The sequence below is a fragment of the Schistocerca nitens genome, chromosome 12 (assembly GCF_023898315.1).
Source record: "Schistocerca nitens isolate TAMUIC-IGC-003100 chromosome 12, iqSchNite1.1, whole genome shotgun sequence".
NCBI lineage: Eukaryota > Metazoa > Arthropoda > Insecta > Orthoptera > Acrididae > Schistocerca > Schistocerca nitens.
In genome coordinates, this window is record NC_064625.1 from 188,445,383 (window position 1) to 188,459,150 (window position 13,768).

At 42.2% G+C, this 13,768-nt stretch overlaps 1 protein-coding gene across 1 annotated transcript in view; it reads right to left on the reverse strand.

The window, feature by feature from the left end:
- Positions 1 to 7,111: 7,111 nt before the first annotated feature.
- Positions 7,112 to 13,768, reverse strand: part of LOC126215008 (tyrosine-protein kinase Fer) — a 680,444-nt gene continuing 673,787 nt past the window's right edge. Inside the window, exon 14 of the mRNA XM_049941633.1 lies at positions 7,112 to 7,926. Within this exon, the coding sequence (XP_049797590.1) occupies positions 7,784 to 7,926 (143 nt within the window). The 3' untranslated portion in view covers positions 7,112 to 7,783. The remainder of the gene's footprint in view (positions 7,927 to 13,768) is intronic.

Consider the following 13,768-nt stretch of genomic DNA (forward strand, 5'->3'; position numbering starts at 1 on the left):
CAGTTGGTAGGACACGTTCTGAGACATCAAGGGATCACCAATTTAGTATTGGAGGAAGGCGTAGAGGGTAAAAATCGTAGAGGGAGACCAAGAGATGAATATACTAAGTAGATTCAGAAGGATGTAGATGCAGTAGTTATTTGGAGATGAAGAAGCTTGCACAGGATTGAGCAGCATGGAAAGCTGCATCAAACCAGCCTCTGGACTGAAGACCACAACAACAACAGGTATGAACTGTATTTATTGTCTCGAACCTGACTTGTCCTATACTGTATGTGCAAGCTATGTATCAAATCACAGTTAATGGGACCAATAAGGAAATACAAACATGGGTAGAGAGCCACTGTTTGTGACATTACTGATACACCCGAGACTGGTTTTAAAGAGATTATTCCACAGCTCTAATGTTGGACTTACTGGCTAAGAAAGCTAAAACCAGATTGGAGGTGATGAATTGCTACAAGGGTAGGAGGTAGTGGTGGATTGTTGCAGTCGAGTACCACGGATTGTGGAAGGTCAGAATTTGGGTTTCTGCTTACGGGAACGATGAAAGAAAAGCTAGTTTTTACCAGTCAATCACGATTAAACTTGCATTTGGGGCCAAAGATGAGACCTTTAGAGAGAATTGAGTTTTCTACAGGGGTCAGGTTCTCAAAAGATAAGCTGAAAACAGTGTTGGGGGAATGGATAGGGTACTCAGGAATAATGTGTGTAAAACATACATGAACCCAGGAGTGTGAAGAGTACACTGACCCATTCTTCCCAACTAATAATACTCACAACAGAAGTAATCCACATATTAATAAAATAATAACTTAAACTAATATATCTAATACAAATAGCCAGACATTGGGTGTTGTTTTATTTTATTGTACATATGAAAATCTATAGTGAGGGACAGTGTGCATATTCGGTGTGGGACGTGGTTGCAGGAATTTAGCAAGATCAAATACCTGCTCAGACATAGCAATAAGTATTCCGTGGACCACAATTCCACCCTGGAGGTGCACAGACTTCCCAAGAAAATGTGTCAAACCAATACCAGTGTGCAGATAAAAAAGCTTGAGGGATATTTGTGTGAAAGAAAGCTTTTATAATTTGAGGCAACATCATCTCACATTTGTGAAAATTGTTAATGTATTGACGTACTGATAAATACAATGGCTGAAGGAAAGAAGTGAAGCACACGGGAAACACAGTCGGATGACGATGTAACTTTTCACACCTGCACTACATCAGTAGGTATGTACGTGATTAGAGTTTAAATTCACTGTGGCAGGAGGAATGGCCACTAGACTACATTAGTGTCGTTACACTGTCCGGCAGGGTACATAAGGGGCGTACAGTGTCCGACGTCGAGTGATCACTACGACGGACACGGAGATGCCGCACACTCGTGTCATCGGCACCTGACAGTTTGAGTGCCAAACAGAGGGTTCGTCAAACCACCTTCACAATCCTCTATTATTCCAATCTTGTATAGCACACGGAACAAAAGAACACCTGTACCTTTCTGTACGAGCTCCGAGTTCCCTTATTTTGTCACGGTGATCGTTTCTCCCTATGTAAGTCTATGTCAACAAAATATTTTCACATTAGGTGGAGAAAGTTGGTGATTGGAATTTTGCCTTTAATTATGTCCACCCCAAATCCTGTATCATCTCAGTGATACTTTCTCCCCTATTTCTTGATAATACAAAATGTGGTGCCCTTCTTTGAACTTTTTCGATGTACTCTGTCAATCCTTTCTGGTATGGATCCCACACCGCACAGCAGTATTCTAAAAGAGGACAGACAAGCCTAGTGTAGGCAGTCTCCTTAGTAGATCTGTTACATTTTCTAAGTGTCCTGCCAATAAAACGCAGTCTTTGGTTAGCCTTCCCCACAACATATTCTATGTGTTCCTTCCAATTTAAGTTGTTTGTAATTGTAATTCCTAGGTAGTTAGTTGAATTTATGACCTTTAGATTTGACTGATTTATTGTGTAACCAAAGTTTAATGAATTCCTTTAATACACATGTGGATGATCTCACACTTTTCATTACTTAGAGACAATTGCCAATATCTGCACCATACAGATATCCTTTCTAAATCGTTTTGCAATTTGTTTTCATCTTCTGACGACTTTATTAGTCGATAGAGTAATTGACAAACAACCTAAGAGGGTTTCTCAAATTGTCTCCCATATCCTTTATATAGATAAGAAACAGCAAAGGGCCTATAACACTACCTTGGGGAACACCAGAAATCACTTCTGTTTTACTCGATGACTTTCCGTCAATTACTACGAACTGTAACCTCTCTGGCAGGAAATCACAAATCCAGTCACATAACTGAGACAATATACGATGAGCACGCAATTTCCCTACGAGCCGCTTGTGTTGTACAGTGTCAAAAGCCTTCTGGAAATACAGAAATAGAGCACCAATTTAAAATTCCTTGTCAATAGTAAAGAGCTAGTTGTGTTTCACAAGAATGATGTTTTCTAAATCTGTGTGGACTGTGTGTCAATAGACCGGTTTCTTCAACACAAGTGATAATGTTCGAGCACAATATACGTTCCAAAATCCTGCCGCACATTCACGTTAATGATACGAGCCTGTAATTTAGTGGATTATTCCTACCACCTTGCTTGTCGGTGTGACCTGTGCAACCTTCCAGTCTTCAGGTACGTGTTTTGTCGAGTGAACGGTTATATACGATTGTTAACTACGGAGCTAATGCATCGGCATACTCCGAAAGGAACCTAATTGGTATACAGTCTGGACCAGAAGACTCGCTTTTATTAAGTGATTTAAGTCGCTTCACTACTCCCGACGATATTTACTTCTACATTATTAGTGTCAGCAGCTGTTCTCGATTTGAATTCTGGAAAATTTACTTCATCTCCTGTGGGTCTCCATTCGGCCAGCTGGTCGAATCTTGTGATATCCAGATTTGTGTAGTATTCAGATGTGACAGTGGCCTAATGTGAGAGCAGGCATACTTGACATCAAGGTAACAGTTCTCCACATCTGACCACCACAAAGGAGGAAAGCTGTACACCCTGTAATCCCTTCACATCTGTCTCTGCCACCTGAGAACGAGAATGGGCTCCCTTCAACATTCTGTGCCATCCCGTACCATCGGGCAGGGACCAGAAACAGCTGGACTAGGGAATTACCGTCCCGTGTAGAGGCTGCCAAAATACCACAGTGCAAATGACTGCATCCGCGACCGGGACACGAGGACTGCCGGTTACGGCCTCAGATAGTGTTCGGCGGTGAATCGCGGTCCCAGACGACCACTGTCGGCGAGTATTGCATCTACCTAGGGAAGATCCCATTCTTACAATGTTTTGGAGAGGCACATTGTAATGTCCCCACAGCAAATACCCTCTACCACGCACCAATCATTTTCAATCAAACCATCCACATTCATCCACTTTGGAAAAGTTATCTGATCTGATTTTCTCGTGATATATGCGGTGACAGCTCGTCGACGCCAAAGTATTTTCTAGTGCATTTATTCTTTGAAATAACAGAGATGCATATATGCATTCTCCATGGTTGTTAGAGTGGTAACTAGGACAGCTTCTGGAGTATCTGTTGAGGGATTGACGTGTTTCTGAGAGATACATATTCTGCTTTTCTTCTCGCTAAAGCGAGCCAATTAACATTTGTGATGGTAGCGGTTTGTTTTGAAGAGAAAGAGATTGTAAAAGGAAAATAATTAAGGTGTGGAATCACCGGAGATCTGGACATGTAATGGAGATGGATTTGATACACGATTTCCTCCATAAATAAGGTTTGTGACTTTTTTGTTCTGGAGTGATTGAACGAATGAGTTTTTTCTGAATCATTAGTTGATCACGTTTACACAGAGGTAGCGGCTAGCTGCATTGATCATCTATTCTTAGATTAAAGAGACGGCAACTTATTATCCGAACATTAAAATGTTAAAACATCAATGTTATTCCCAGTGTGGGGAACTTCAGGTCACAGCCGGCAGTGATCGAGGGAACTCTGATGACACAACAGTATCAGAGCTGTCCCGCATCTTCACGTGTTTCTGTCAACTGTCTACACAGCGAGTGAGCCGACTCGGTTTATGACTCTGTCCCAGTGCCACTATCTGGGATACCGAGGACCAGTTACGACATTTGTGGGTCAATTTGTCTCGTCGCACCCTTCCCGACTGAATCGGTACACACATCTGGGCCAGACGGGGTGCAACGGCATAGTGATGGCTGTGGATTGCTGTGTTATGAAGGTTAAATTACATGTTTGTATTGATAGGACTGTCAAAAACAGTATTGTATTGTTTTGTAGTAGAAACGTGTTTTATGTTGAAGTGCTAACATTTTCTGAGACAAATAGATTGGCAAATCTCTCAAAAAGTAAAGTATGACGCCAAAATGAAGTGTTTTTAAGAAATGTGGGTTTCACGGTAATAGATTTTCGAATAAAGGGAAACATTGTAACAACACAATAAACTACAGGCAAACTCGTCACTATCTAGAGAAACACCCATTAGTGCTTCAAAGATTAAAATAAAACATCGTGATACACAATTTTCTCAAAATGAAAGTGATGTAAATGGTAGGTTAGGTTAAGTTATATTCTAATAGATTTACACATCCTAACAAGGGTGTTAGGTGAATGTGTGTGTTGCAAAACATGTGAAGGGCCAGTTTCCATGAAGACAGTGTGGTAGCAAATGGACTATCCAGGAAACTTATCATTAATTGTGCCAGTTGTAAATATACTCATTCATTTTGTAATTCTGATAATTGTAAAGATAATTATTTTGAAGTAAATGTTAGGTGGTTGTACGGATTGAGAGCTATTGGCAAAGGACACACTGCAGCAGAAACAACGTGTGCCGTAATGAATATGCCACACCCACCTCGTAAAATCGACAAGTATGCGGGATTTATTGGAGCCGCTGTGGAATCTGTTGCATGTCAGTCAATGGAGGGTGCTGCAAATGAAGCTGTTGAAATAAATGTCGGTACAACTGACATACCAGCAGCTTTTGATCGCCCTTGTCAGCAGTGCTACAGTTCTAAGAATTCTGTTGCTACAGTGACAAGTGTGGATACTGGAAAGGTAATAGATTTCCAGATTTTAACCAAACATTGTTATAAGAGTAAATCAGGGAGTGAAGAAGGGCATTTCTGTGACAGAAATTATGAAGGAACAATTGGTGGTAGGGAGGCCTGTGCAGCTATTGAAAATTTTAGTCAATCTATGAACAAAAGGGGAGTGTATTACACTAAGTTCTTAGGTGATGGAGACTCAAAAGCACGTAACAGTGTAGTAGCCACTCAGCTTTATGGTGAGAGGATTATCACAAAACTGGAATGTGTTGATCATGTCCAGAAGAGGATGGGCACCAGGTTGAGGAAGTTGAAACAAAGTTTGAGAGACAAGAAACTTTCTGATCATAAGAGGCAGGCTGACAGATAAAATGATTGATGAACTACAGCAGTATTATGGGATGGCCATTAGAAATAACACTGGGGATTTGCTGAAAATGAAGCAGGCAGTGTGGGTTACCTTCTTCCACATACTGTCAACTGATGAAAAACCAGTGCACCACCTTTGCCCTCCTGGACCTGATTCGTGGTGACCCTACCGCAATGCCCAGTACTCAAACAGTTCCTACAGCCATAAACATTTCATCCCGGCAGCAGTCACGGATATCGTAAAACCTTTTTACAGAGACCTAGCAAATCCTAAATCACTGAAGAAGTGTCTGCACGGTCAGACTCAAAATCCCAATGGGTCATTCAATAATCGTACATGGACCCACTTACCAAAAAACGATTTTGTTGGAATGAAGACACTAAAATTGGGGGGGTTAGTGATACTGTTATCGTTTTTAATGATGGCAACATTGGTAGGGTGAAAGTGCTACAGCATAATTCCTGGAGCAAACTGCATCAGAGAGCTGGAATGGATGGACAAGGTTTGCATTGATAAAGCACAGTATGCAGCACAGTTGGCCACTACGGAGTCCAGAAAGAAGAAAAAACTTGGAAAAAGGTCACAAGGTTGATATACAGTATGGTTCAGGGTGCTTCTGAGTGACTAAAAATAAAAAATTAAGCATATATTAAGTGAGTTACAGTCTTTTGAAACTTTAGAAGCCGTTCCGGAAAATATACATTTTATGTCGCATTTTTCCCTAAATCTCAGAAACCACTTCGACTAGAGTATTCAAATTTTCAGAGAGTAATAACATACATATCATGAGTTTACTGAACTAAAATGTATGTTATGTATAATTAAAATTATTTAGGATAATGCACCATAAAAGTAATCAAAATTTTAACCGTGTAGTTAAAAAATCCTATTTCCAAAAGCAGTGGTTGAAATGCAATTATTGTAGTTCAGTTGACTCAGGACATACAGTTTAATGTCCTTTAAAAGTTTGATGTCAATGGCTACAGTGGTTCCAGAAATACAGGGAAGCCAAGTCACTAAATTTAACATTGTCAGGATAGGGCGTTCCAACTCCCGATAAAGAAGGAGGCAGTGTGGAGAGGCAGACAGTGAAGAAGGTCCTGAATCACAACCCGATGCAGGAAGTCGGAAACACGCAATGAAGAAAAATAACAAGAAGAAAAGATGAAGCGAGCATGCAAAATGCTACAAGAATGGGTTAGAGATCCTGTCAGAATGTGCGCACTTAGGAAGTTGCAAATACACAAAGGTACGAAATCGAGAAGCTGAGGTTGGCAGCACGGGCTCATTTATGTTATACGGTTCTTGTCAATACCAGAAAGTGAAAATATAGAGCAGGCAAAAGGGCATCAGGGACAGATTTCAGTGCAGTGGAAGAAATAGCAGCAGCAGTACAACAGCTACTGAAAAGGTTTGCCAGGCATCCGACTTCTCAATACCGGATGATCGGTATACGTGTGGGGAGCATCTACACTAGGGGAGAGGAATTACAGAATTTCAGTTCTGGAATTTATGTTATTGGAAATGTATAAATTTTTATACATAAAATATGGTTTGTCAAGAGTATTACAAACTATTATATTTCAAATGTAATGTTCAGCAAAATTTTCCACGTTTATTGTTGGCGGAGTTCGAGCTTTACACGAACTGTATTGAAACGTACGGTTTATTGTTATTCTTTATTGAATTACAATATTAACATGCTAACATTTTATTTTACACACAACTAATGTTAACAATAAGACAAAAGACGTTTTGGGACAGACGGCCATAACAGTAGCTGTCGTTTCCAGAAATGTGAAAGATGATGACACAGAAGCTGAACAGTGACTGTAGCATTAGCTGCCTCAACATTTCAAATCTCCTGAGATTCTTTAGTAACAGTCTCTTGGCTCTAATTTGTCTGGCTGATTAAACATTTGTAATGTAAAATAATTTCAGTATAAAAGAATAGGATGTTGAGCAAGTCCACTAACTTTTAAAGTATTAACATTTCTGTACACAAAGCACAATGAATATCCAGCAGGTAAGAAATTTTGTTCACTAGCTGCTTTATACTATTTTACACTTGTTAATAGCTACACAAAGATTGGCTACATAGGTCTCTGAAATAAATGAGAAACTTGGCACAATAATACTGTATTGACACAACTATCTCAGCCAGACTTAATGACTAGCACCTGACAAATACAGAGTGGTGTGTTCTACCAGCTGTTCGGAGCCACTCGGGTCGGACTAGTATACCGCTGCGACCGCTCTTCTCGAATTCACTCCGGCGACTACGTGATGACGGTCACAGCTTTCGGCACCGTAGTGACAGTCGGGCCACGATCTACCTCGCAGCGCCGTACAGAGTCTCGACGACCGTCAGGATCTGGTCAAAATGTGGCCGCTTCTCGGGCTTGTACTCCCAGCAGCTCAGCATCAGGCGGTACATCTCGTCTGGCGTCCCGTCGGGCTTCGGCATCCGGTATCCTGTAGAGGATGTCGCAAGTGATATTTTAGTGTCACGAGAAAACAGCTGCTATTAAGAGAGAAGCTTCAAATTTAAGTTTTGATATCGTAAACTTTGTAGGGCTAGTAATTCTTCCCCATGGCAGTTATCAATCCGTTGAAAAGACAATACTTCCTGACTTAGTTTTCATCAGTGAACCAGACATCACAGTACATTCCAACAATAATTGACACACTGCTCCCACCACAATGCTCGATGTCACTCATCCTACCACAACCGTCCGTCCCCCTCCCAAGCTGTGGATATATGCATTCCCCCCCACCCCCGCAACACACACAGTTTCCATCCCGTCTGCCACAACTACACAGTATTTTATTTTACTGTCATTTCTCTTGTTGTATCTGTTTGCATTAACTTAAATAATAAATTAGTGATCACCTCATAACATCCATAAATGTTCAGTCTAAGTTTGTTCATTCACTCATTTAACAAGTTCTGTAGACTCCAGCACGAGCCAGAATAAATTGAGGTATACAGGGTGTAAATTTTAAGTTGACAGACCAGAATAACTCAAAAAATAAGCTTCACACGAAAAAATGTGTAGAATCAAAAGTTGATCATTTTTGAGGGGGACATCTGCTGGTGCTAAAATTAGCCTGCCACCGCAGCCCCCTGTGGGTGGGGCAGGAGGAAATTTTAAAGTTGCCTCCCACTTCTCCCGCAGGGGGCTGTGGTGATGGGCTAATTTTAGCACCAGCAGATGTCCCCCTCAAAAATGATCAACTTTTGATTCTACACATTTTTTCGCGTGAAGCTTATTTTTTGAGTTGTTCTGGTTTGTCAACTTAAAATTTACACCCTGTGTATTAAAAAATGAAAGGGAAAATAAACTATCACTCTACTTTAATGTTACTCGTGCTTCTGCCATCTAAATATAATAGAGTAAATTAGAAAGGAAGCAGCTACTTTGTAGAAATCAGCTATGCTTTGGAGCTGCTTTTTATATGCTATTATTAGCTTCATATTTACTCGTGTACAATAGTACTTTTCAAAGACAATATATGCGTATAGTGGTAATTACTAACAACGACTATTAAACAGGCAGATTGCTACCGTAAAGACGACACATCAATTTGCAGACGAGAACGACGAAAAGACTGTTACACATCGAGTTTCGGCCAAAGCCCTCTTGAGAAAAGAAAGGAAAACTCTCACACATTCACACAAGTGGGCCCACCTCACACACTGCTCGCTCTGGCCACTCTGGGAAAATTGCAACTGTCGTGTCGAAGAAAAGTACCCATTGTGAGTGAAGCGAGGAAGGGGGAGGGGTAGTTGGGTACAGGTCGGGCAGAGCGTGCAGGGACCGAAGCTACCGCTTTCCCACGCAACCGGACTTCTCACGGGATGGGGTGGGCCTACGACGGGACCGGACTGGAAATTGCCGGGCAGACGGATCGGACAGGTGTCGCACCCGGGTCTTCCGCAGGGACGGGAAGCCCGTGAGAGGTGCCGGGATGGGGAGGGGCGTAGGGACGGACTAGAAAGCTGTGGAGCTCCACCGGGGCTCCGATTATATACTGTCGTGCCCCGAAACGAGACACACCCTACTCGAGATTCTTCCCACCCCTCCTAAAGCAGTGTTCCGTCGCCCACATCCCGGTCCGTCCCTACACCATTCCCGACCTCGGCCCCTCGCCACAGGGACCGTGTCCCCGAGGAAGACTCGAGTGTGAGACCTGCCCGAGCTGCCCGCCTGGCACTTCCTATTACAGTCCTGTCACAGACTGGTCCTCTGCCGTCAGAGGCCGGACCACTTACGAAACCGGCTATGTTGTACACCGTCTCTACATCTACATCTATATCCATACTCCACAAGCCACCTGATGCTGTGTGGCGGAGGGTACCTTGAGTACCTCTATCGGTTCTCCCTTCTATTCCAGTCTCGTATTGTTCGTGGAAAGAAGGATTGTCAGTATGGTTCTGTGTGGGCTCTAATCTCTCTGATTTTATCCTCACGGTCTCTCTGCGAGATATACGTAGGAGGGAGCAATATACTGCTTGACTCCTCGGTGAAGGTGTGTTCTCGAAACTTCCACAAAAGCCCGTACCGAGCTACTGAGCGTCTCTCCTGCAGAGTCTTCCACTGGAGTTTATCTATCATCTCCGTAACGCTTTCACGATTACTAAATGATCCTGTAACGAAGGGTACTGCTCTCCGTTGGATCTTCTCTATCTCTTCTATCGACCCTATCTGGTACGGATCCCACACTGCCGAGCAGTATTTGAGCAGTGGGCAAACAAGCGTACTGTAACCTAATTCCTTTGTTTTCGGATTGCATTTCCTTAGGATTCTTCCAATGAATCTCAGTCTGGCATCTGCTTTACCGACGATTAACTTTATATGATCATTCCAATTTAAATCACTCCTCATGCATACTCCCAGATAATTTATGGAATTAACTGCTTCCAGTTGCTGACCTGCTATATTGTAGCTAAATGATAAGGGATCTATTTTTCTATGTATTTGCAGCACATTACACTTGTCTACATTGAGATTCAATTGCCATTCCCTGTACCGTGCGTCAATTCGCTGCAGATCCTCCTGCATTTCAGTACAATTTTCCATTGTTACAACCTCTCGATACACCACAGCATCATCCACAAAAAGCCTCAGTGAACTTCTGATGTCATCCACAAGGTCATTTATGTATATCGTGAATAGCAACGGTCCTACGACACTCCCCTGTGGCACACCTAAAATCACTCTTACTTCGGAAGACTTCTCTCCATTGAGAATGACATGCTGCAATCGTTGCACAGCTTTTTATACCGACACGACAACGTACCACCTGTCCGCCAGAATTGACGGCCACCGCCAAACTGTGGCCGTGAACGCGGCGAACCACCCTGCGGTACACTGTGCAGCCGAACACGAGACGTTCGAATACGACGGCCGTTCTGTGACCCGGGCCATCCGGATCCTTTCCTCCACCGTCAGCTTTTCTGAACTGTGCAGATAGCAGTTAACCTGAAACACGTACTCCACTGCCGAAAATATCCCTGCCTCGACCTACTGTAGCCCACTGGCCCCACATCCTGCGTCCTTTGTCCCGTCACTTCCTCCCAGTTCATGCCCCTGGCTCTCTCTCAACGCCCCCACCAGTCTTTCCCCCTCTCTCCTTCTTTCATTTTTCGCCCCCTGCCTCCCTCCCACTCTTCCTCGCCCTGCCACCTTCTGCAGTGGTCCTCCCACACTTGCCAGACGGCGCTCTTCTCTCTCTGTTACCAATTGTAATACATCAGAAGGCTGCTGAATACGTGAATTGATTTCATATCTGGGGAAAGAACAAGCTCGAGAAATACAATGAATCTGGAAAATGCCTGTATCCCTTGAGAGAGTAATAAACATTGAAAATCATCTGCAGAATGTATTGCAGAGAAATGAAAATAACTGTAATATAAGGTGACAAACACAATTAAATAACGGGAAATCTAACAATGGGAGATATGATACTGCGTGAGAGTCTGATAGAGCACTGAAAGACCTGAGTTGAAACAAGACCCCAGGAGTAGACAACATTCCATTGGAACTACTGACGGCCTTGGGAGAGCCAGTCCTGACAAAGCTCTACCGTCTGGTGAGCAAGACGTATGAGACAGGCGAAATACCCTAAGACTTCAAGAAGAATATAATAATTCCAATCCCAAAGAAAGCAGGTGTTGACAGGTGTGAAAATTACCGAACTATCAGTTTAATAAGTCACGGGTGCAAAATACTAACGCGAATTCTTTACAGACGAATGAAAAAACTAGTAGAAGCCGACCTAGGGGAAGATCAGTTTGGATTCCGTAGAAATATTGGAACACGTGAGGCAATACTGACCCTACGACTTATCTTAGAAGCTAGATTAAGGAAAGGCAAACCTATGTTTCTAGCATTTGTAGACTTAGAGAAAGCTTTTGACAATGTTGACTGGAATACTCTCTTTCAAATTCTGAAGGTGGCAGGGGTAAAATACAGGGAGAGAAACGCTATTTACAATTTGTATAGAAACCAAATGGCAGTTATAAGAGTCAAGCGGCATGAAAGGAAAGCAGTGGTTAGGAAGGGAGTGAGACAGGGTTGCAGCCTCTCCCTGATGTTATTCAATCTGTATATTGAGCAAGCAGTAAAGGAAACAAAAGAAAAGTTCGGAGTAGGTATTAAAATCCATGGAGAAGAAATAAAAACTTTGAGGTTCGCCGGCCGGCCGAAGTGGCCGTGCGGTTAAAGGCGCTGCAGTCTGGAACCGCAAGACCGCTACGGTCGCAGGTTCGAATCCTGCCTCGGGCATGGATGTTTGTGATGTCCTTAGGTTAGTTAGGTTTAACTAGTTCTAAGTTCTAGGGGACTAATGACCTCAGCAGTTGAGTCCCATAGTGCTCAGAGCCATTTGAACCATTTGAGGTTCGCCGATGACGTAATTCTGTCAGAGACAGCAAAGGACTTGGAAGAGCAGTTGAACGGAATGGACAGTGTTTTGAAAGGAGGGTATAAGATCAACATCAACAAAAGAAAAACAAGGATAATGGAATGTAGTCGAATTAAGTCGGGTGATGCTGAGGGAATTGATGTAGGCTGCAGTAGGTACTGGGAGATGAAGAAGCTTGCACAGGATTGAGTAGCATGGAGAGCTGCATCAAACCAGTCTCAGGACTGAAGACCACAACAACAACAACAACTTAGAACAATTTTCAGCAAAGTAATAAATTGCTAAAATAGCTGTAGCCCATCTTGAAAGAGGATAGTTAGCAGTGATCAATAATTCTACATTATGGAATACAAGGAATAGCTCACAATTGGTTCACCTCTTACTTTAACAACAGACAGCAAAAGGTCATTATTCACAGTGTTGAGAATGGCTGTGATGTGGGGTCTGAGTGGGGCACGGTCCACTAGGAGGTGCCCCAGGGATCGGCATTGGGGCCACTCGTGTTCTTTATTTATATAAATGGTATACCCTCTAGTATTAAAGGAAATTTTAAAATATTTCTGTTTGCTCATGACACTAGCTTGGTAGTAAAGATGTTGTATCCAACATTGGCTCTGTTTTAAATAGTGCAGTTCATGACATGAGTTCATGGTTTGTAGAAAATAAACTAACACTAAATCACAGTAAGACTCAGTTTTTACAGTTTCTAACAAGACGTTTTAATTTCACAGAATGGAGATACGATTAGTGAAACTGAACAGCTGAAATTTCTAGGTGTTCAGATAGATAGTAAACTGTCACGGAAAGCCGATGTACAGGATCTTGTTCAAAGACTTAATGCTGCCATTTTTACTACTCGAACGGTATATGAAGTAAGTGATCATTTGACATGAAAATTAATGTACCTTGCTTATTTTGATTCACTTATGTATGATACGCGGTATTATATTTTGGGGTAACTCTTTCCATTCTCAAAGGATATTTTTGGCTCATAAACAGGTAGTTCAGGCAATAAGTGGTGTAAGTTCACAAAGCTCTTGCTGCCCCCTTACTCACTAGTCTGGGGTATTCTGACATTGGCCAATCAATATATATATATTCTTTACTGTCATTTCTTATTAACAATATCAGCTTATTCCTACGAATTAGCAGCTTTCACTCAGTTAATACTAGGCAGAAATCCAATCTGCATTTGGATTGCTTCCTTAACTCTTGTGCAGAAATATGTGCAGTATACTGCTGCATCCAATTTCAATAAGCTACCACAATAATTCAAAATCTTAGCAGTAATCCACGTGCTTTCAAATCTAAACTGAAGAGTTTCCTCATGGATCACTCCTTTTCTGTTGAGGAGTTCCTTGAAAAATTAAGCTGATTCCTTGTTATA